We start from the raw sequence: 23,089 nt of genomic DNA on the forward strand, positions 1-23,089 counted from the left end.
CAGATCGGGTGAAGCGATGTTTTAAGCCAGTAGTTGAGTTAAAGTTCGTTGCTTGAAGAGTAATTTTGCGCTAAGGTTAATTGCCTTAAGATTACAAGTTGTTAAAGTGATCATTATTTGAAGTCGAAGTGGTTCGAAGCAGTTAAGTATATGATCGCGCTTACGAAATCGCTAAGTTAATTTCTAGAAGCAAATTGCACAAGGAAAGTTAAAGCAGCTAAAAAAGTTATAAGAAGGAATACCAAGACTTTGTCATTAAAGTGAGTATCAAGTTCAGAACACATGTACAAGAAAATATGAAGTTTATTACAATTTATGTGCAAAGAGAAAGCGTAAAGATGGTGGATGAGGGGAAATCATTTAGTCTTCAGCGGGAACCACTTTCCCATCCACCACCTCGTTGTCAAGGGACACCATGCTAAGGTCCAGATCGGGGAACAAGCAGGCGAACTGTTCCCGTGCAGCCTCGAATCCAACAGCCAGAATTTGGGCAGAACTCAGATTAAGTTCTTCAATCTGCTTCTTGAGTTCTTCAGTTTGTTCCTTCAGCCCCTTGTTCTGCTGCTCCAGCTCTTCAACTTGCTTCTTGAGTTTTTCGTTGGTTTCTTAAGCCTGGAGAAGGTCTTCAGCAACCTTCTTGGATTCTGCTTGCACCTGGCCCAGTTCAGCAGCAATCTCCCCTTTTTCCTTGTTGGCTTCGGCAAGCTCAGCCATGACGTCATCCCTCGCTTTCTCCACCTTTCCAAGGAAGACCTCCCGGTCGGCTGACCTTTGCTCCAGTTTCTTCACCTTGGCGGCGTCAGTTTTTATGAGAGCCTCCAGGTCAGCCACCTTGACGCGATAAGGCACAATCTTGCTCTCCAGCTCGATTTTCTCTTGAGCCAAGAGTTGTACCTTATGGCGGAGATCGGTAGCTTCCTTGCGCGCCACCAGGAGCTCGGTGCTCATCGCGTCTTCTACTCGGGAGTGTTCAATCTCCGCGAGTGTCAGATTGCAGGACAACTTTTCCGCCTCGATTCTTATAGTGTTGTTTTCAATTCGAAGGGCGTAGAGGTCGTCCTGGAGCTTCCTGGTGGAGCTCTCCACAGCTCTAGAGATAATGGTGGGGAAGTCTTCTGCCATCATCTTCAGCTTGGCAGAGAAAGGCTCCCACATCCTCGTGACCTCAAGAGAAAGGTTTGCTGTTGGAGGCACCGGGTGGGTTTGCTGTTGGTTTTCGCCGCCACCCTCTTTAGTTGGTTGCTCAGCAGGTGCTTCTTGGCGTGGTGGCGACGTCGGGGATTCGGTAATTAGAATCGGAGAGTTGTGGGCGACCTCATCCCCGATTGGAGCAACGTTGGCGGTTGAGGCATTTGAAGGAGGACCCCCTCCAGCTGATACAAAAGGTGTGGAGGCGCTTGGGGGGTCCTCCATGAAGTTTGGCTCGGGGGCCTCAACCACAGGTGGCGTAGAGGCCAATGGAATGGCTTGGACTGGGGAAGCAGGAGCTGCGGGGTGTGGCGATGATGGAGGAGGAGCAGGTGTAGACGGCGGTGTTGATGTTGGAAGAGGAGGTGGGGCAGATGGTGAAGAAGGTGCCACCCTCTTCCTTTTCGTGACAAGGCCATCTTCAGTTCCCTCGTCGTCTTCCTCTTCCTCCTCATGGACTACCTGGGGGGCTTTCCTCTTGGGTTTCCTGAGGACAAGCTTCTTCCGTTGGTTGGCGGGTTGGACAGCGGCAGGAGCTGCGCCCTTGGGTGGCGATCTGCCTTGAGCAGCGGCGATCTCCACCACAGAGTTTGGCACTGTTTGGGAACCCGTTGCCAACCCGTGGGTTCGGGCGAGCGCCCTCAATTCAGCAAGCTTGCCCCGCCCCAACATGTTATCTGCATAGAGCGAAAATGCATGGGTTAGCTCAGAAAGGGAATAAATGCATAAGACAGTATGCAACAAAGTAGACAAATAGTGCAGAAGAATAAAACCAAAGTCTTGCGCACAACGCACAAGACGCCCAGAAACAGTTAACAGAAGTAGTATTAGAACAAGAACTTAAATGTTCTAACCTATTCGAATTTCGAGTTGGTCCTCGAAGAACTCGAAGCAGATGAGTGTGGTGGTGAGGAAGGTGATGTTGGCGTCCGCCACACTCTTCCAGAAGAAGCAGAGATCTCTGTCCAAAGCGCCCATGCTATCAGGACTTCTGGGTCTCCTGAAGCTGCTTTTGGACTCTTTGTTCCCCTTGTTTACCCAGTACAAGGGGAAACCGTCGAGCAAGGAAGCGTCCTTGTCGTTGGGGCGTATCAGGACGAACTTGCCCTTCCAGTCTTTATAGGATTGATGGAAGATAGAGAGGATCGACCTCCCAGCAATCCCGTTCAAGCTAACCCACAGGCGATCTCCTGGGTGCTTGGCTTAAAAAAGAAACAGGAAGACATCCACCGATGCTGGCAACCCCAGATGGTCGCACATGACTTGGAACGCCCGCACAAACGCCCAGCTGTTGGGATGGAGCTGGGCGGCGGCGATGTTGAGCTCGGTGAGAAGCTCCCTCTCAAAGCGAGTGAAGGGAAACCTGAGTTTCACCTTCTTGAATAAAGTTGTGTAAACAAAGCAGAAGGGCCCATCGTTGCTCGCCTTGTCGTCGGCGCAAACTGGCAGGTCGGGGGGGCAAGGTAGCACCGTCATCTTCTTGTCGTGCTCCTTGTGGAATGATTGGTGAGGCTCATCCCCCTTCGTCAACCGCAGAACTGCCCCAGCAGTGTTTACAGAAGACGTTTCCCTCAACAAGGTCGAGTTGGCCCAGGGATATAGTTTTTTGAAGTCTGGTGAGGGAACGGAGGCTCCTCCGGTAACAGGCAGAGTAGCCTGAGCCGGGTTGGGGCGGGAAGGTGCAGGCCTCTCAGCCTGGGAAGATGAAGCACCGCGTGCTTGCAGTGGGTTGTGTGCTTGAGAAGAAGGGTTTCGCGACGAAGGAGGAGGATTTGGGGTGATCTTTGAGCGAGTCATTGTTGAAGCTGCAAAGGAAGAAGAAAAGGAAAAATGATCAGGGTTCGCAGAGGCTGACTCGATCATGAAAGAAGGGGAAAAACGAACGAACGTAGGTTCGTTGTGACGTTGACGGAGCCCTAAGTTACGAAGAAGGAGAAATAGCAAAAACAACCCACAACGTATGCACCAGACAGTTAAAGGATGATGCGAATCGGTTAAAATGCAGGAAAAACCAGCAGAAGAAGGAAAGGAAGTACCTTTTTATGATCGGGAAGACGATGAAGGATGCTGGTGATTCAGAATGTTGGAGAGCGTTGAGAGCTTTTTTGCAGAAGAGAGTTGGAGCGTTTGAGAATACGAAGAAAGTGATGGAACAGTGAAGCGAAAATGAGTTTAAGGGTTTTTCGAAATGGGTTTGGGAAGCGCAAACGTTAACTGAAGGTAACCGTTGATGAAGCCACATGTCGAGCGATGGGTGAGGGGTTTGGTGGAGCGTCAGAGAAGCAGAAAGTACAACCGCTTGGAATTCTGCGTTAGTGCCACGTAGATCGGTGTTGACGTGACTCTTTCAGTCTTTTCGTTGGACAAGTCTTCGCTTAAGACTGGGGGGCTTGTGTACCGCCCTGGTAGTCGGAAGTGATGACGTGGCATCAAGCTACAGTGTAGGCGTGTTGACAAGGCGCCAGATTTGCAGAAGGGAAGGAAGTCGGGGGGCTCGTGTAGTCGCCAGTTATTAAGTTGGCGTGCTCCGATCTCCAGCATACCAGGACCGGCGATCGCCCAATTGAAGATGAAGTCGCCAGATGTAAATTCAGGCGACCAAGTGATTGGAGATCGCCAGAGCAAGCACATCGCCGAAGATGAAAGTGGTGCAGATTATGAAGGCGGCCGGCGAGACCACAGGGAAGGTGCACTAAGGCACCCTAACTCGCCAGTTCCAGTAGAGGTCGCGCTCCCAAGTTAGCTATGCACTGGGCAGTACCATGCATAAGTAACTTCGCCAAAAGAGAGTCAGAAACAGCGCCCAAGTCAAGGAGGCTCCAGATGATGGCACGTGTACGAGTGGATGCGAGCCACGTGTCCAAGTCTGTAACTGCCAGGAGAGAGAAAGTGACCAAGTATTTAAGGGTTCCCCAACGAACTTTTAAGGTACGCACGTTCAGATTATACTCTTTACGCTTGCGAGTTCTTGAGCATACTGTGAGAGAGAACATTGCACGGTTCCTTGAGAGTTCTTGAGTGTTCTTGCTCTTAGTATTTGGTGGTTCGGTCACTGACTTGGGCGTTGGAGTGCGATCGGCCGTAGCGGCGCTGCTCTGTTCTTTTGCAGGTTCTTGAGGTGGATCTTGGCGGAGGACGGAGGTTGAAGCGGTGCACACGTCGATCCAAGTTTGACGAGGCAAGTTCCAACGTTCTGGTCTACAGGCAGGATCAATTGGTATTTGTCCCTATCTTTCACCTGTCTTTGCTTGTACTCTTGTTGTTAGTTGCATATTGTGTAGGCTTATCTCCTTATGCTTCATTGTCTTGGTGCAAATATCGTGCTCAATGAAGAAAAGAGCAACAAATTGGCTGGGTTGATCGCTCGTCGTCAGACTGTAGTTACTGGTGCAAGTGGCTTAGCCGCCACTGGTCCTTCTTCGGTTGCTGCTCCTGCCCAAGACTCGCCTGGTCCAGCCCCTGGTGATAAACAAAAAGGATTAGTGGTGGCGATTGGCTCGGAAGATGAGGACACTGACACAAGCCTCGTCTTTAAGAGGCAAAGGGTGGGTGTCGCGACGACCTCACACTCTGCCACTGATGGCCACGCCCCGTCCTTTAGGGACAACCCTCCCTACGCCTCCTCTTCTTGCGAACTCGTCGCACTTGAAGGCGGAGGGGAGAGCACCCTTGAAGATGGCCAAATGCCTCCTGCCCCTGAGCTCCCACCTATTCTCCAACGAGTCCTCAAATGCTTCCAAAATAAGAAGGCAGTAGAGGCCTTGGGTGAGGACTTGCTGCGGGATCGTGTGGGCAAAAGCCTTGGGGACTTCCTTGCCAACTCCAATTTCTTTGTGAGCCAGGCGGAGGCAAAGATGAGGGAGGAACTAGCTCTCTAAACCCAGATCTTTGCCAAGCGCGAAGCTGCTCTGAACCAAGAGCTGAATAGCCTCCATCAATCGGAGAAAGAGACGAAGAAGCTCCTTTTCGATAAGTCTCAAGAGGCCCTTCAGCTGGAGGCGAAGATCCTACATCTCTGCAACAAAGTGATTGATTTGGAGGAGAAGGCAGACGACGCACAGGCCAAAATGGCCAAACTGGAGGAAAGGGCCACCCAACAAGACGTTCAACTTGGCCGTGTGGAGGGTGAACTTGCTGAAAAGATTGAGCTCTTCAAATAGACCGAAGCGGAGCTTACCGATGACGCTGCCGACGTGTATGGGGCTGGGTTCAAGGATGCCATTGCTCAGGTTGCCTGGGTGCATCCTGAGATGGATATTTACCCCTTTGTGGTGTTGATGCGCGTTGTTGGTGGGCTGCTCATGCCCAAGATCTAGATCTCTTCACTTGTAATTATTTACTGCTTTGTGAACATTTTGTAAATAATTTACTGCTTTGTGAACATTCTGTAAATAATTTACCGCTTTGTGAACATTCTATAATCTTGTATATTTATGTTGCACACTTATGCCTTACTCATGTGACTTATCTCTCCTTATCTAGGTTACCCTTTTGATTACCTCGGTAAGCTTTGCTAACAACTTCTTCGACATAGGTTCACCGCTTAGGTAACACGCTTCATCCTGTATGATTTACCTACTTACATGAGGCACCGACGACGTGTGCGTAAACTCCTAGCTGGTCTTATTCTTGTAATACGAGGATAACTGTGTTTGACCCTTTCCATGTAGGACCTAGGAGAGGTTTTCCCGCCGATTACACCCCCACTGCTTTAGGTTGAAGACATGCTTTATTGACGATACTGGTGAACCATGCTGTTCTTCGTCCTTGCGCTTTAACTAACGAACCATACGAATCGTCCTTAGCATTTTCACTCAAAAAATTGGGGGGGGGGGAGGGGGGGGTGTTCTCTGCGAACCTTCCTTTCCCAGTCTTAAGATTACTAAACCAAGTGACGGTTCGTAGCTGACCTCGTCCTCGCCTAAGAGCCAGGGAGGATTTAACTGGTGATATTCAACCTTGGCATTTTCACTCAAGGAGGAGGTGTTATGATATGATTCCACTAGCAAAGTAGAGATGATTCTTTGACATTCTATGGAATCAACTTGAGTTGGAGATAGCTTAGGCACTTTTAATAGAATTGGATCAATGTTCTATGTTTCAAGAACTCACCAAAACTTGCACCAAACACCAAACTCATATGGAAGATCCATCTATTGCCAATTGAACCGATTAAATTGTGTATAAAAGCAAAAGGACCAAAAAGAAAGCTACAATACTGAAATTGAACCGAACAAAATGCAAGAAATGAAGAAGAAACAAATAGAAACAGCCAAGGAGAAAATGAACCGAAGCAAATTCAGAAACAAGCTAGATTACCGAATGAAAATGCTAGAAAAGTAAACTAAGACATGTTTTTAGATTCAAATGAGCTAGGAGATGAAAGAAAGAAGAACTTATGGAGATGGAGGACTTGGTTTGATGGTCACGCCACTTGGATTGTGAAGGCTCCAAGATAAGTGAGCTAGTGCCGCCACTTGTGAGAAACCAAATGCACTTAAGATAAGACAAGGTGAAGGAGAAAACAAGTTCTCAGAATTCTCTCTCAAATTGAGTAGAGCCCACACCTCTATTTATAGTGTGAGGGTGCTGGAAAATAGGTGGGAAAATTCAAATAAAACTCATTTGAAATTCCCACCAAAAACAAGTCACATGGGAGGTGTGACCTTTTTCTAGTATGACACCTCCTAAAAACTACACCTACACCTACTCTCCTAAGTCACATGGATAATGTGACTTTATTTTACATTTTCACACTTCTTTATTTAATATCCACACCTCCTACAACTATACAAGAGTAATTCAAATGATGCTCTTTTATTTAATGCTTGACCTTGCCCCTCATGGGATGGACTTGGGCTTTTTGGGCTTTTGGGCTTTTGGCCTTCTTTGGCTTGGGCTTGGGCTTTGGGCTTGGGCCTCATCTTTATTTTATGTCTTCTTTTAATTTTGAGAAAGCCTCCTTTATTTGATTCTCATCATGTTCTCTGCGAACCTTCCTTTCCCGGTCTTGAGACTTCTAACCCAAGTGAATGGTTCGTAACTGACCTCGTCCTCACCCGAGGACAAGGGAGGATTTAACTGGTGAACCATACTGTTCAACCTTGGCATTTTCACTCAAGGGGAAGGTGTTCTCTGCGAACCTTCCTTTCCATGTCTTGCGACTTCTAACCCAAGTGAATGGTTCGTAACTGACCTCATCCTTGCCCGAGGGCAAGGGAGGATTTAACTGGTGAACCATATTGTTCAATGTTGGCGTTTTCACTCAAGGGGGAGGTGTTCTCTGTGAACCATCCTTTCCTGGTCTTGAGACTTCTAACCCAAGTGAATGGTTCGTAACTGACCTCGTCCTCACCCGAGGGCAAGGGAGGATTTAAATGGTGAACCATATTGTTCAACCTTGGCGTTTTCACTCAAGGGGGAGGTGTTCTCTGCGAACATTCCTTTCCCGGTCTTGAGACTTATAACCCAAGTGAATGGTTCGTAACTGACTTCGTCCTCGCCCGAGGGCAATCAAGGATTTAACTGGTGAACCATACTGTTCAACCTTGGCGTTTTTACCTAAAGGGGGAGGTGTTTTCTGCGAACCTTCCTTTCCCTGTCTTGAGACTTCTAACCCAAGTGAATGGTTCGTAACTGATCTCGTCCTCACCCGAGGGCAAGGGAGGATTTAATTGGTGAACCATACAGTTCAACCTTGAAGTTTTCACTCAAAGGGGAGGTGTTGTCTACGAACCTTCCTTTCCCGATCTTGAGACTTCAAACTTAAGTGAATCGTTCGTAACTGACCTCGTTCTCGCCCGAGGGCAAGAGATGATTTAACTAGTGAACCATACTGTTAAACCTTGGCGTTTTCACTCAAAGGGGGAGGTGTTTTCTGCGAACCTTCCTTTGCCGGTCTTGAGACTTCTAACCCAAGTGAATGGTTCGTAACTGCATTGTACAAAATACTCAAGAATATACTTCAATCGAAACTTTATTGGGTGACCTTGTTAAAAAACCCTTGTAAGGGAAAAAGAGTATCCCCTAAAAACTGTGTACAATGCAATAGTTCAATTGAACTAAAATTTGAGGTTGGTCGCATTCCATGTACGACGAATCGCCCCGCCTTCTAAAGTCTCAAGCTTATATGCCTCGTTCCCAAGGGCCTCTGTCACTCTGAAAGGACGAGTCCACATGGGAGACAACTTGTTCTCCAACTGGTGTGGATGGGCCTTCTGCATCACCAGGTCGGCAACCTAGAACTGTGGAGGTCTCAGCTTGGAGTTGTACTTGTACTCCACCCTTCTCTTCAAGGCTTCAACTTTGATTCTTGCTTCCTCCCTTACATCATCCAGTAGGTCCACGTTCACCTTTCTTTCTTCATTTGATTCTTCGGCCACAAAATTATGAAAATGTGGGGAGTTCTCTTGGATCTCCGCAGGAATCATCGCGTCCGAACCATACACCAAGTTGAAGGGTGTTTCCTTGGTGGTGGACTAGGGAGTAGTATGGTAAGCCCACACGATTCTAGGAACTTCTTCTGCCCAGGTCCCTTTGGCCTTCTCCAACCTTCTCTTCAGACCCCTCAGTAGAACTCGGTTGGCAGATTCAACCTGCCCATTAGTCTGGGGTGTTCGACTGACGCGAACACTTGTTTTATCCCAAGCTCTGTACACAACTTTCCCAACTGTTAGCTTGCAAACTGGGTGCCATTAGTAGACAACAACCGTTTTGGTACTCCAAAACGGCATACTATGTTTTTCCACACAAAGTGCTGAATCTTGTGGGCTGTAATTTGCGCTACTAGCTCAGCCTTTATCCACTTCGTGAAATACTCTATGGCAACCACGAGGTACTTCATCTACCGTACCGCCAAAGGGAAAGGCCCTAGAATATCGATTCCCCATGTATGGAACGACCAAGGGCTATAGATCGACCTGAGCTCTTCTGGTGGCGCCTTGTGCCAATCAGCGTGTTGCTAACATTGCTTGCACTGCTGTGCGTACCTCGTGCAGTCTTCCCTTATGGTTGGCCAATAATATCCTACACGAATGGCCTTTGATGCGAGAGATTGGCCACCGATATGACTCCCGCATATCCCTTCATGTAGTTTTGCCATTATTCTCGTGCACTGCTCGCCACTTACACATACCAAAATAGAGTAGGTAAACCCGTGTCTGAATAATTCCCCGTCAGCGAGGGTGTATTTGCTCGAATTTTTCTTTACTTTTCTGGCCTATGTGGGTTCCAGCGGGAGTATCCCATGAGCCAAGTAACGGTTGTAGGGTGTCATCCAGGTTTCTCCTCTTTCAACCAGGCAGACCTGCAATGACTCTTCCCCGAAAACTAGATATGTGCTTATCCTGGGTGTTTTCAATGTCTCCTGAGTCAATGACCGATGACATCTCTTCCTCCCATCCGACGTGCTAACCTAATGGACTTCTACCAAATTATCAACAGTGAAGGTTCGAGGTGTCCTCAGGGTTTCCTGGATGATTGTCCTCTGTCTGCCCCCCTTGCCCGAACTGGCGAGCTTTGCTAGTAGGTCCACTCGGGCATTCTGCTCTCTAGGGACATGTACAAACTCAAACATTGCAAATGATTTCTTCAGGATTTGGACATACTTTAGATAAGCGGCCATCTGAGGGTCTTTGGCCTGGTACTCTCCTGTTACCTGGCCCGTGACTAGCAGGGAGTCACTCTTCGCCAACAAACTTTGCGCACCCATCTCCCTGGCTAACAGTATTCCAGCGAACAAAGCCTCATACTCTGCCTGGTTGTTATTGGCCTTGAAAGCGAAACACAGGGCCAGCTCAATCAATATCCCGTTTGGCCCTTCCAGGATGACGCCCGTCGAAACAACCATTTACAGAAAGCACCCATCAAAAGTCTGGGCTCGTACTGCACGTCGAATTCTGATAGCTCTACCGCCCAACGCACCATTCTTCTCGCAACGTCTGGCTTCTGTAAGACCTTATGAATAGGAAGGTCTGTCATCACTACCATGATAAAGCTCTGGAAGTAGTGGTGAAGTCTTCTCGCTGAGAACACTACTGCCAGAGTTGCCTTCTCTAAGGCCTGGTATCTCACCTCGGGCCACTGCAATACTTTGCTGACAAAGTAAATCGGCTTCTATATCTGGTCCTGTTCCTACACAAGGACCGAATTGATCACCCGATCAGTGACCGCAAAATAAAGGCGAAGCGGGGTACCTAGCTACGGTTTGCATAACATTGGTGGACTGGCCTTGTATTCCTTCAACTTGAGGAATGCCATTTCACACTCTCTGGTCCATATGAACCTACTATTCCTCCTCAGGCACTGGAAATAGGGGTGACCTTTATCCCCTCCAGCTGATACAAATCTGGACAGAGCGGTCATCTGCCCTATCAACTGCTGCACCTCCTTTACTGAGATCGGGCTCTTCATTGTGAGGATTGCAGCGCACTTCTCAGGGTTCGCTTCTATCCCACGGTTGGTGAGTAGGAAGTCTAAGAACTTGCCCGCTTCCACCCCGAACACACACTTCTCAGGGTGTAGTTTTAGTTTGTATTTAGCTATTGTCGTAAATAGCTCTTCTAAATCAGTGATATGCTGATCCTTTACCTGTGAGGTTACCACTATATCATCCACATATGCTTGCACATTTCGCCCTATCATGGGCGCAAGTACCCTGTCCATCAGCCTCTGGTAGGTGGCACCTGCGTTCTTCAGGCCAAAGGGCATCACCGTGTAACAATAGCAAGACAGTTCTGTCATGAACGCTGTTTTGCACTCGTCCCTGGATGCATCTTGATCTGGTTGTACCTAGAAAAGGCATCCAGGAAACCGAGCAACCTGCAACCCGAGGCACTGTCTACCAAAGCATCAATGCTTGGTAACAGGTAAGAGTCCTTCGGGCAGGCCTTGTTGAGGTTTGTGAAGTCTACACACATTCTCCACTTCCCGTTGGCCTTCTTTACCAGCACCAAATTTGCCAACCACTCTAGGTATTGAATCTCCCTGATGTGGCTGACGCTCAGTAACTTCCGCATTTCCTCTTTGATGACATGTCGCCTTTCCTCGTTGAACTTTCTGCTCCTCTGGCGAATAGGTCGGACCTGGGGGTCCATTGTAAGATGATGACATAGGAAGTCGGGGTCTATGCCAGGCATGTCCAAGGCAGACCACGCGAAGGCATCCAAGTGCCGTGCTATGACTTTGGCAATCTGGTTCTATGTCTCTTGGCCTAAAGACTTGCCAAACTTACACATTCTACCACCGATCTCCCTCTCCAGAATGTCTTCGGCTGGTTCGGGTCGTCTTTCCCGGGTAACCTCTGCGCGGGTGACCCCTTCTTAACCTGGGGGCTGGGTGGTAACGGTGAACACCCCTCTCTTTGTTTTGAGGCTATTCTCGTAACACTTCTTAGCCTCCTTTAGGTCTGATCTGATGGTGATTACTGCCCCCCCAAGGAAAGAAATTTCATCTTCATGTGCCTGGTCGATACTATTGCTCCCAGCCTGTTCAAGGCAAGTCTACCCAACAGTATGTTTTAAGCTGAGGGAGCATTAACAACAAGGTACCTGATGTTTTCTGTGCGGGAAGCAATGCCATCCGTGAAGGGGGTCCTCTGCTCTATGTGTCCACGCACTTCTACCTGGTCATTAGTAAATCCATAGAAGCAGCCGGTGTAAGGCCTCAATTGGTCTGGAGACAACTGCAATTTGTTGAACGTTAACCAGAACATCACATCGGCCAAACTTCCCTGGTCCACTAGGACGTGGTGCACCTTCCTTTCCACTGTTACTACCGAAACTACCACTGGGTCATTCTCGTGGGGGACGACGTCCTAGAGGTCAGCCTTGGTGAAGATGAGGTCGATGTCAGGAGCCTGGTCTGCCTCTTGCATCTCTACCGTCATCACCGCTCGTGCACATTTAATCCACTGAGAAGTGGTGCATCCTCTTCCCGAGAAACCTCTTGAAATGGTGTGAATTTCGCCATGAACGGGCATCTCGTGCCCCTGAACACCCCTTGGGGCTGCCAACGCTTGAACCCCTTGCGGCTCCTGCAAGTAGTCTTTTAGGAAGCTGCTCTTCACCAGTTCATCCAAATGGTGTCCTAGTGACAAGCAGTTCTGTATGGGGTGGCCATACGCTTGGTGGAACTCACACCAAGCGTTCTTGCTGGGCCCCAATCTCTTGTCAATTTTCGGAGGTATCTTCAATCTCTCCGCTATGTTGGGAATAACGATCAGCTTCTTCATTTCTACTAGGAAGCTGTGTTTGGGGGGCACATCTTCCCTCGTGCGCGCCCTAGTCTAGGGCTTCCTGGCCTAGTAGGGGTGCTGCTTCCCTTGGGCCTTTTTCTCTGTCATCGCCTCATGTACCCTCATGGGCTGAGGTCGACTTGGTCCTCGTGGTCGAACAGGGGCAATGCTTATACGCTTTTCGGTGACTTCCCCTTCTGCGACGATATGGGCTACCGCTTGACACCTGATCTCGCAAAAGGTTTTGGGGTGACACCTGATAAGTGACTCACTGAAGGGTCCTGACAAGATTCCATTCCTGAAAGCGTGCACCATCATATCCTTGTCCTTGGTGTGCAATTTGTTGAGGAAGTCCTTCAAGGATTCTCCCTGGTACTGCCTTACGTCAAAAAGATCATAAGAGATTGGTGGGGGAGCCCGATTGACGATGTATTGCTCCCTGAATAGCGTAGAAAACTGCGCAAATATTGTTACATGTCCGTCAGAGAGGCTGACAAACCATTCTAGCGCTGTGCCTGTCAGCGTGCTCATGAACAACTTGCAATGCACGGCGTCAGAGCCTTCCGACAACATCATCTGGGTGTGGAAGACCGTGAGATGAGCTTCTGGCTCCTCTACACCTGTAAAGGCGACCTTAGGACCTACGAAGGTGGCTGATATCACGACGTCCATGATCGCCTACGACAACAGCATAGGGAGATCCCTGGGTGGTGTACGCGGGGCTCGCTCACCACCACGCGTTCCCCTGCCTGCTACAAATTCCTGCGCATTTCCTCGTTGCTCCTACGCAACTCTTCGTTCCTTGCTTGCGACGTGGCTAGGTCAATTTGGAGGCGTTCCTGATCCATCCTGGACACCGCCGTCGTCTTCTGAAGGGCACGCATAGTCTCCATGATTTGCTGCATGGTGATGTTTTCCCCTCCTGTTGGTGGGACAGATCCTTGCCTCGTGCTCCCCAATTACTGAGTCACTTCTCTATGTTGATCAAGAGTGATCAAGGGCTTTGAAGAATCCAAATTCAATGTGTTTTATGCAAGGCTGGAGTTGTTGCTGTGTTTAGGATAGGATCTGGGTAGTTTAAAAGTGTAATCCACTCTTTGTTGAATCTAAAGCTAATGTGTTTTTAAAACCTTTTTTCGAAATTAAGTGTTTTCCAAACTAAGTGAAAACAACCTGTTGTTTTGTCGAAACAACCGATTGTTTTACTCTTAGGTGTTTTTGAAAAGGTTGAAAACTGTTTTGGTTGATTGACTTGTTGTAAACAATCGATTGTTTCGTGGTTTCAATCGATTGTTTCTTTGAAAATCCTAACAAAATTTTATTTTGGTGGTTGAATGTGCTTTAAATGATTTCCAACTGAATACGCTCCTCTATTAAATGGTTTGACCAATCTTTGAAAAGTATAAATGGTTTGTTTATGTTTTAAAACAAACAAGAGAAACAAATTTTTGTTTTCAGTTGTGAGAAAGATGGCTTTCATGTTTTGAACATTCACATCAAGCTTTGGGTTTTCTCAAGAAAGAGTGGAATAGGATTGCATCTCTATTGATTTCAAATTGTTCTGTAAACAAGTGTAATTCGTTCTGAATCTTCTGTAATTTCTGGTATTGTTGCCAAGGAGTGTTGTGTTCTCTTGAGGTGGTCAAGATCAACATTCTTGGTGTGTGTTGTGCCAAAGTGAGTGTGTTTCTTGAAGGGTTCAAGGTCACTACTTTGGTGGTTTGTGTGTAATGTGTTTGGATTGCTTAGAGGATTGCCCAGTGGCTTCTGGGGACTGGATGTAGCTCTTGGTTATACAAACAACCGCATTTGTAAATGCAAATAATTTCAGAAATGCCACCGCATTTTTTACGAATGCGTTTAAGCACAAAGCCGAATTAAATAAAGAGCGCTTTTTTCTTCATTTTGCACTAGTGACTGTTTGTGTATCTCTTTATTCCCTTGGAATCCTTTAAATTCAGTTGTTATTGCTTTATTGGTATAAACAACTGATTGTTTCGCAGAAACAACCGATTGTTTTTCTGGTGCTTTGCTGTTTTGTGCTTAAATTCTTGGCTAACTGAAATTTTGATCTGGATTCACGCAAAGGATTTTGTTCAAGCTGAAAAAGTTTTCAAAAACCCCTCTTCAACAATTCACCCCCCCTCTCGTTTAAGGCCATATATTTTAACAATTGGCATCAAGAGCTTGGTACTTGAAAAATATTCAAGTGTGATCCTAAAACCTTTTTTCTATGGCTGGAAAACTACCTTTTGAGGAGGGTGCTTCAATTAACAAACCACCTCTGTTTTGTGGTTTGAATTATAACTATTGGGAAGCTAGAATGAAAAATATTTGTTGAATCCATTGATCAAGGAATTTGGGATACAATTGAAAATGGCCTTTTCATTCCTAAGATGAAAAATAGTGGATCTTTTATTAAAAAACCTTGGTCCCAATGGACTAATGAAGAAAGTGAGAAAGCCAAGTTTGATTGCATTGCCAAGAATATAATAACTTCTACTTTGGATTCTAAAGAATTTTTCAGGATCTCAGAATGTGAATCTGCTAAGGAGATGTGGGATACACTTAAAGCAACTCATGAGAGTACCACTGAAATAAAGAAAGCAAAGACAAGAAGTGAAGCAAGAAGAAAAAGGAGGCAAAATAAAAAAGGTTTCAATCTATGTTTCATGGCCAAAAAGGAAGATGATGCAAGTATTGTAAGTTCTTTTACTCCTTCAAATGCTGAAAATTACAGTCAATTGCTTCAAGCTTTTCAAGAAACTCATGAAGAAGCTAACTGATTGGCCCTCTTAAACAACCCTTTGAAAGGATTAAACAAATGGCTAGAAAATAGAGTTAAAGCACTTGAAAGAGAGTTAGAAAATTCAACAAACTGATTTTGAAAACCTTGAAATTCTTTACAAAAACTCTTCTTGCAAGTGTGACTCTCTTGTTTGTGAAAATTGTGAAAATCTTGAAAAGAAAGTTCATTATCTTGTAAGAACTGTGGATAAGCTTTCAAAGGGTAAATCCAACTTTGAGAATGTCTTGGCATCTCAAAATTGTGTTTTTGGAAAAGCTGGATTAGGTTTTAATCCACAGAACAAGCAAGACAAGTTTTCAAAGTCATTTTCAAAACTGCCAGAAAAACAACCGGTTGTACATGCTTCTACTGCATGAAAAGAGGCCATTCTGTCAGATTCTGTAAAAATAGGAAATATTTTGTTGCTAAAGGCATTATGAGATGGATTCCTAAAGATTCTGGAGTTCCCAATAATGAATATAAATCAAAAGGACCCACATTTATAAGGGGAACAAATCTTTGTACTTGAAAATTTCCTTTGTAGGGAAAATTGATGGAAAGCATGCAGTAGTGGTATCTGGACAGTGGCTTCTCAAAACACATGACAATAGATAAATCTAAGTTTGTGAGCATCATCTTCAAACAAGAAGGCCATGTAACATATGGAGACAACAACAAAGGAAGAATTCTTGGAGGCTCTATAGGAGACAAGAGTATCTCGCTTATTCATGATGTCTTGTATGTAGAGGGACTAAAACACAACTTGCTTAGCATTAGCCAACTGTGTGAGAAAGGCTATCAAGTAATCTTCAATACAAACTCTTGTGAAATCTGCCTTCCCAACTCAAAAGAGGTAATGTTGATTGGTAAGAGAATCAACAAAGTCTATCTCTTGGATATTTATTCTCCTTGTTCTATTGGTTGTCTTCTTTCTAAGCATGATGAATCTTGGTTATGGCATATAAGAATTGCTCACATTCACATGAATCACTTAAACAAATTAATCTCAAAAGATCTTGTGATTGGGTTGCCCAAGCTTAAGTTTGAGAAGGACCACATATGTGAAGCATGTCAAAAGGGGAAACAAATTAAAAATTCCTTCAAAATTAAAAATGTTGTTTCATCTTTAAAACCCCTTGAGTTGCTGCACATGGATTTATTTGGACCTTCAAGAACCATGAGTCTTGGTGGCAACTATTATATTCTTGTTATTGTGGATGATTTTTCTAGGTACACAAGGACACTCTTCTTGGAATCAAAGAGTGATGCCTTCTCTGCCTTCAAAAAGCTTGCTAGAAGGTTACAAAACACAAAAAACAACAGCATTGGTTCTATAAGGAGTGATCATGGAGGGGAATTTGAACATGAGAAATTCAACAAATTCTGTGAGAAGATGGGGATCTTGCACAACTTTTCTGCACCAAGAACTCCTCAACATAATGGTGTAGTGGAAAGAAAGAACAGATCTCTTGAAGAGTTAGCAAGAACCATGCTAAGTGAATCCTACCTACTCAAGTACTTTTGGGTTGATGCTGTTAGCACCTCTTGCTATGTGATGAATAGAGTGCTAATAAGGCCAATCTTGAAGAAAACTCCCTATAAGCTCTTCAATGGAAGGAAGCTAAACATTTCTCACCTAAGAGTGTTTGGATGCAACTGTTTTGCTTTGAACAGTGGGAACGGAAATCTGGGAAAGTTTGATGAAAAAGCTGATCATGGCATCTTTATTGGCTATTCCTTAAATAGTCATGCCTATAGGGTCTACAACAAGAGGCTCATGATTGTAGAAGAATATGTTCATTTAGTGTTTGATGAAGTTGATCACAAAAACATTCAAGCCTTAAAGAACAACACAGAAGAGGATGAGCAGAACATCAGTTTGCAGAAGCTGGACTGCTGTGCAGAAAAATAATCGATTGAAATTCTACAACAGAGTGAGTTGCCTAAAGAGTGGAGAATACCAAGAGATCTATTAGTGGAGAACATCATTGGGCAGATAAAGGAGGGTGTTTCTACACGTAGCTCTATCTCAAACTTCTGCAGGCACACTGCTTTTGTCTCTCAAGTTGAACCAAAGTCTATTGAAGAAACTCTTAAAGATGAAAAATGGGTGGAATCTATGCATGAAGAGCTGAATCAGTTTGCTAGGAATGATGTGTGGTTTCTGGTTCCCAAGACAAATGAGATGAACATCATTGGATCTAACTGGGTTTTCAGAAACAAGCTAGATGAAGCTGGAGTAATTACTAGAAACAAGGCAAGGCTAGTTGCCAAAGGCTACAATCAAGAGAAAGGAATTGACTATGGTGAAACATTTGTCCCTGTTGCAAAATTGGAAGCTGTGAGGTTGTTGCTGGCTTTTGCTTGTACGAGTGGATTCAAACTCTTTCAAATGGATGTGAAGAGTGCTTTTCTTAATGGCTTTATCAATGAAGAAGTGTATGTTGAGCAACCACCGGGTTTTGAGGATCATCCACATCCCAATCATGTTTTTAAGTTGAAAAAGGCTTTGTATGGGCTTAAGCAAGCTCCAAGGCAGTGGTATGAGAGACTTAGCAACTTCCTTTTATCTCATGGTTATGAAAGAGGAATGATTGACAAAACTCTTTTCATCAAGAAGTCAAATTCTGAAATTATCTTAATGCAAATCTATGTTGATGACATCGTTTTTGGTGCTACCAAAGATAGTTTGTGTGAAGAATTTGTGGTTGCTATGCAAGGTGAGTTTGAGATGTCTATGATGGGGGAGCTTTCCTTCTTTCTTAAATTGTAGGTCAAGCAAACAAAGGATGGAATTTTTCTATGCCAATCAAAATATTGCAAAGAAATTCTCAAGAAATTTGAAATGGAAAGTTGCAAGGAAGCTAGCACACCTATGCCTTCAAGCTGTTATATGGATGCAGATGCTGCTGGAAAAGGGGTAGAACAAACAAAATACAGAGGTTTAATTGGTTCCTTACTCTATCTCACAGCAAGTAGACCGAATATCATGTTTGCCATATGTCTTCGTGCAAAATATAAAGCAAATCCAAAGGAATCTCACTTCAAAGCTGCAAAGAGGATTCTTAAATATCTCAAAGGAACAACCAATGTTGGTCTATGATATCCTTCTCACTCTTCTATACACTTAATTTGTTATTCAGATTCTGATTTTGCAGGGTGTAAGCTGGACAGAAAAAGTACAAGTGGCACTTGTCATCTTCTTGGATCAAGTCTCATTTCTTGGCATAGTAAGAAGCAAACTTGTGTAGCTTTTTCTACTGCATAGGCTGAATACATTGCTGCTGGGAGTTGTTGTGCACAAATACTTTGGCTTAAACAACAACTTGCAGATTTTGGATTGAAGATCAGCAAGGTTCCTTTGCTTTGTGACAACACAAGTGCTATAAATCTTACCAAAAAACAGATTCAACACTCAAGAACTAAGCACATTGAGATTCGTCATCACTTCATACGGGATCATGTGAACAATGGAGATTGTGAAGTGAAATTCATTGAAACAAAATTGCAACTGGATGATACATTCACAAAACCTCTACCAAAAGAAAGGTTTTTCTTCTTAAGAAATGAGTTAGGCATTCTTGACTCTCAAAATCTCTCTTAAACTGTTTTTAATTCTTAAAGTCTATTTGTGAAGACAAATAGGGGGAGAATTGGTTGGTTTTTGTCTTGTATGCTCTCTATAAAATATTTCAAACTGTTAAATCTCTCTAATTTCTGCAATTGAAACTGTTTTCCTGCTTCTGCTGACAGAAACAATCGATTGAATCGAGGAAACAACCGGTTGTTTGTCTGATACAGTGTTTAGTAAATGTGTTATTCTAACCTGCTACAATAGATGCTTTGTATTGCATAAGTTTTGTTTTGTAGGAACTGCTTCAGATTCAAACAAAGTCCAACACAAGCAACCAGGGATTTGTCTTCATCAAATAGGGGGAGATTGTTGATTAAGAGTGATCAAGGGCTTTGAAGAATCCAAATTCAATGTGTTTGAAGCAAGGCTGGAGTTGCTGCTGTGTTTAGGATAGGATCTGGGTAGTTTAAAAGTGTAATCAACTATTTGTTGAATCTAAAGCTAATGTGTTTTTAAAACCTTTTTTTGAAATTAAGTGTTTTTCAAACTAAGTGAAAAACAACTTGTTGTTTTGTCGAAACAACCGATTGTTTTACTCTTAGGTGTTTTTGAAAAGGTAGAAAACTGTGTTGGTTGGTTGACTTGCTGTCAAACCAAAACAATTGATTGTTTCGTGGTTTCAATTGATTGTTTCTTTGAAAATCCTAACAGAATTCTGTTTTGGTGGTTGAATGTGCTTTAAATGATTTCCATTTGAATAACTCCTCTATTAAATGCTTTGACCAATCTTTGAAAAGTATAAATGGTTTGTTTATGTTTTAAAACAAACAAGAAAAACATATTTGCGTTTTCAGTTGTGAGAAAGATTGCTTTCAACTTTTGAACATTCACATCAAGCTTTGGGTTTTCTCAAGAAAGGGTGGAATAGGATTGCATCTGTATTGATTTCAGATTGTTCTGTAAACAAGTGTAATTCGTTCTAAATCTTCTGTAATTTATGGTATTGTTGCCAAGGAGTGTTGTGTGCTCTTGAGGTGGTCAAGATCAACACTCTATGTGTGTGTTGTGCCAAAGTGAGTGTGTTTCTTGAAGTGTTCAAGGTCACTACTTTGGTGGTTTGTGGATAATCTGTTTTGATTGCTTAGTGGATTGCCTAGTGGCTTCTGGGGACTGGATGTAGCTCTTGGTTTAAGAGTGAACCAATATAAACTGTTTGTGTATATCTTTCTTCCCTTGAACTCCTTTAAATTCAGTTGTTATTGCTTTACTGGTATAAACAACCGATTGTTTCGCAGAAACAACCAATTGTTTTTTTTGGTGCTTTGCTGTTTTGTGCTTAAATTCTTGGCTAACTGAAATTCTGATATGGATTCACACAAAGGATTTTGTTCAAGCTGAAAAAGTTTTCAAAAACCCCTCTTAAACAATTCACCCCCCTTCTCGTTTAAGGTCATATATTCTAACACTCTACACTTGTGAGTGGGACCTAGTTTTATCGGGCCCCACGGTGGGCACCAAATGTTATCGCCGGTTGACTCTAACGACGATCTCACGCCCGTCTGTCTCTTCTTGGGTTCGTGCTTTCCTGAATCAAAGCACTTTGTATCTGCAAAGACAAAGGGGGTGCCCAGAGGCCGTTTACACTCCGATGCTCCAGTCAATACTGGGGCAGAGAAACCGTATGCGTGTGTAATAATTGTAATCTTAGAAACTACGTACCTTGTGGGTTTTCTTTCTACTTTTTATATAGCCTAGGGTTTCTTTTGTTCCGTTACCCGCATTTAGGGTTTTTGGAGGAATGCCCTCGCGCCGCTATTACCCAATCTTGGTGTAATATAGCGTATAAGGCTCCTCTTACTGGAGTGCGACAACTAACAAAATGGCCACCTGGGTACCAACTTGTGCACCAAATCTTTGGAGCCATCCGTTCTGGGGGTGCCCTAAGTATTCATGTGTCATGCATCTAGCTTCCCCTGGAAACCCTAACCCTAACGGGCCTTAGTGCCTTCTAGGACTCTTTACTTGTGTCGCGCCTAGATGCGCTATCCACACCACACGCATGGGTACTTCGCGACTTAGGGCTTCCCTTACCTCTGGGCGTTTTACTGATAATTGATGTATTTTCTGGGCCCACCCTTCATGGCAGAATTTAGTTGTTCAAACCACTGATGCCCAATGTCACATCGGCCTTGCTTTGTTACCGATGATCGATGTCCGATGACTCATCGACCTCCCTTTGTTGGTGGAGGTTGATACATTAAGTCATACCGTTTGTGGGACCCAGCTTACGTGGCCCACCATTACTAGCAGTCGTCGATGTCCGAGGACTGGTCGGTACAAAAATCTTTCTTGAATCTCTTGGTAAAGGAATTTGGGATGCAATTGAAAATGGCCCTTTTATTCGTAAATTTGAAAAGGAAGGTGCTTCTATTGAAAAACCTTGGTCCCAATGGACAAATGCAGAAAATAAAAAGGCCAAGTTTCATTGCATTACCAAGAATATCATAACCTTTGCTTTGAACTCTGATAAATTTTTCAGGATCTCACAATGTGCATCGGCTAAGGAAATGTGGGATACTCTAAAGGTCAACCATGAAGGGACAAATAATGTGAAAAGGGCAAGGAAACATACTCTAATACAAGAGTATGAGATGTTCAGAATGCTCAAAGGAGAATCAATTGTTGAAGTGCAAAAGAGATTCACCCACATAGTCAATCATTTAATGAGTCTTGGAAAAATCTTTGACAAGGAAGAGTTGAACATCAAGATTCTTAAATGTCTTGATAGATCTTTGCAACCAAAAGTTACTGGCATCTCTGAGTCTAAGGATTTGACATCCTTAACCACAACCTCTTTGTTTGGAAAGCTTAGAGAACATAAGTTGGAGATGAATAGACTCAATGTTCAAGAAAGTGAAGACAAGCATGTAAGGAACATGATGGAAGAGGGCCAAACACCAACCCAAAGGAGAGCCAAACATCAAGATATATTGGGCCAACCACAAGGGCTATGACTAAGAGGCTTGAAGAGGATTGGAACACTGCTACTAATGGCAGAGAGACTTACCTCTACATGTTCCAAGATGTCCAAATTCAAGAGTAGCATAGTCCTTAAATTCTTGTCAAAAGTAGCATAGGAAATTTCTTTTGTAAATTTTTGTTTAATTGTAATTAGGTTGAATGTAGGCATTTAAAAACCAACTTAAGTTAGATTAGGGTTTCTAGGAACACCTAATCTAACTATGGCCGGTCATTTATACCTAATTGAAGCACATGGAGCACACCTAGTCACACTTCCCATGTGAGCTATAATTAGGCGCCAATATTCAAACCTTTAGGTTTTGAATTTCCCACCATTTGCTTTGGTCATTTCTGGTCCTCCTTGGCTATAAAAGGAAGAGCCTACCTCATGTATTAGCAAGATTAATGACATTAGTGAAATGCTGCCAAATTTGTGCCATTCTCACTCTTTGCCAAAAACCTCTTAGGTTAGGCTCTTAATCTTCCTAAACCATCACCTTCAAGAAGAGTTGGCCTCACCACTCTCATATCCTACTTCTCATGCACCTTCAAGATCACCTTCAGGATCTTGTTCCACCTTCAATCTATGGAGCTTCCACAAACCATCACCAAAACCGAAAAGAGGAGGACACAAATCCATCATTTGGTATCATGAGCTATGGTTCTACAAGAGCTAAGTGTCTTTTTTCATTTAAATTCTTGTGTTCTTCTTGTTTCCGTTTTGTTCTTCAATTCTCCACATTGTCTTGCTATTTTTTGCATTTTAATTTGATTTAGGTGTTGTTTGGAGAAATCCAATCGGTGCATTGTGTTCAAATTGTTCTTGAGCTTCTAATTTTCACATTTGTGTAGGAATCCATATAGAATTGTGTTGCTGTTCTGTTTTTAGTTTGTTTGAGTCTTATTTGCAATTATAATCGGTTCATTTTATGTGTCTTGAGTCATTTTAATTTCTGAATCCAATTATGTTTTGTTTAAGTCATTTTTCTCCTAATTTGTCATCAATTCCATGTAGTGTTGATTTTCTAGATAATTTTGGTTTCTTGATTTGATTTGAGTCCAGATTTATAATTCTGTGTTTATTGATCCTTTGGTGCATTTTTATTTTTAGTTTGAGTTCATATTTGTATGTTAGATCCATACAAATTCATATACATTCACTCCATTGTGTTTTTGAAGTTCTTCATTCTGTTTTTAAATTCCAGAATTAGGATTACTCTGTTTTTCAAATTCTGTGTTGGCTGTTTTTTGTTATGAATTTCAAATACGCTGGAGAAAAATTATG

The 23,089-nt window shown here is 43.8% G+C and overlaps 3 protein-coding genes across 3 annotated transcripts; 1 reads left to right on the forward strand and 2 right to left on the reverse strand.

The window, feature by feature from the left end:
- Positions 1–9,601: 9,601 nt before the first annotated feature.
- Positions 9,602–10,036, reverse strand: LOC137825170 (uncharacterized). The gene has a single exon (XM_068630844.1). It carries the CDS (start codon positions 10,034–10,036, stop codon positions 9,602–9,604), a length of 435 nt encoding a protein of 144 aa, XP_068486945.1.
- A 2,451-nt stretch (positions 10,037–12,487) lies between these two features.
- On the reverse strand, positions 12,488–13,093 carry LOC137825171 (uncharacterized). Its single transcript, XM_068630846.1, has one exon. The coding sequence runs from the start codon at positions 13,091–13,093 to the stop codon at positions 12,488–12,490; it is 606 nt and encodes a 201-aa protein (XP_068486947.1).
- Positions 13,094–14,817: 1,724 nt separating this feature from the next.
- LOC137825172 (uncharacterized) lies at positions 14,818–15,207 on the forward strand. The gene has a single exon (XM_068630847.1). The coding sequence runs from the start codon at positions 14,818–14,820 to the stop codon at positions 15,205–15,207; it is 390 nt and encodes a 129-aa protein (XP_068486948.1).
- The last annotated feature ends 7,882 nt before the right edge of the window (positions 15,208–23,089 follow it).

Source organism: Phaseolus vulgaris, chromosome 8 (genome assembly GCF_000499845.2).
Source record: "Phaseolus vulgaris cultivar G19833 chromosome 8, P. vulgaris v2.0, whole genome shotgun sequence".
Taxonomy (NCBI): domain Eukaryota; kingdom Viridiplantae; phylum Streptophyta; class Magnoliopsida; order Fabales; family Fabaceae; genus Phaseolus; species Phaseolus vulgaris.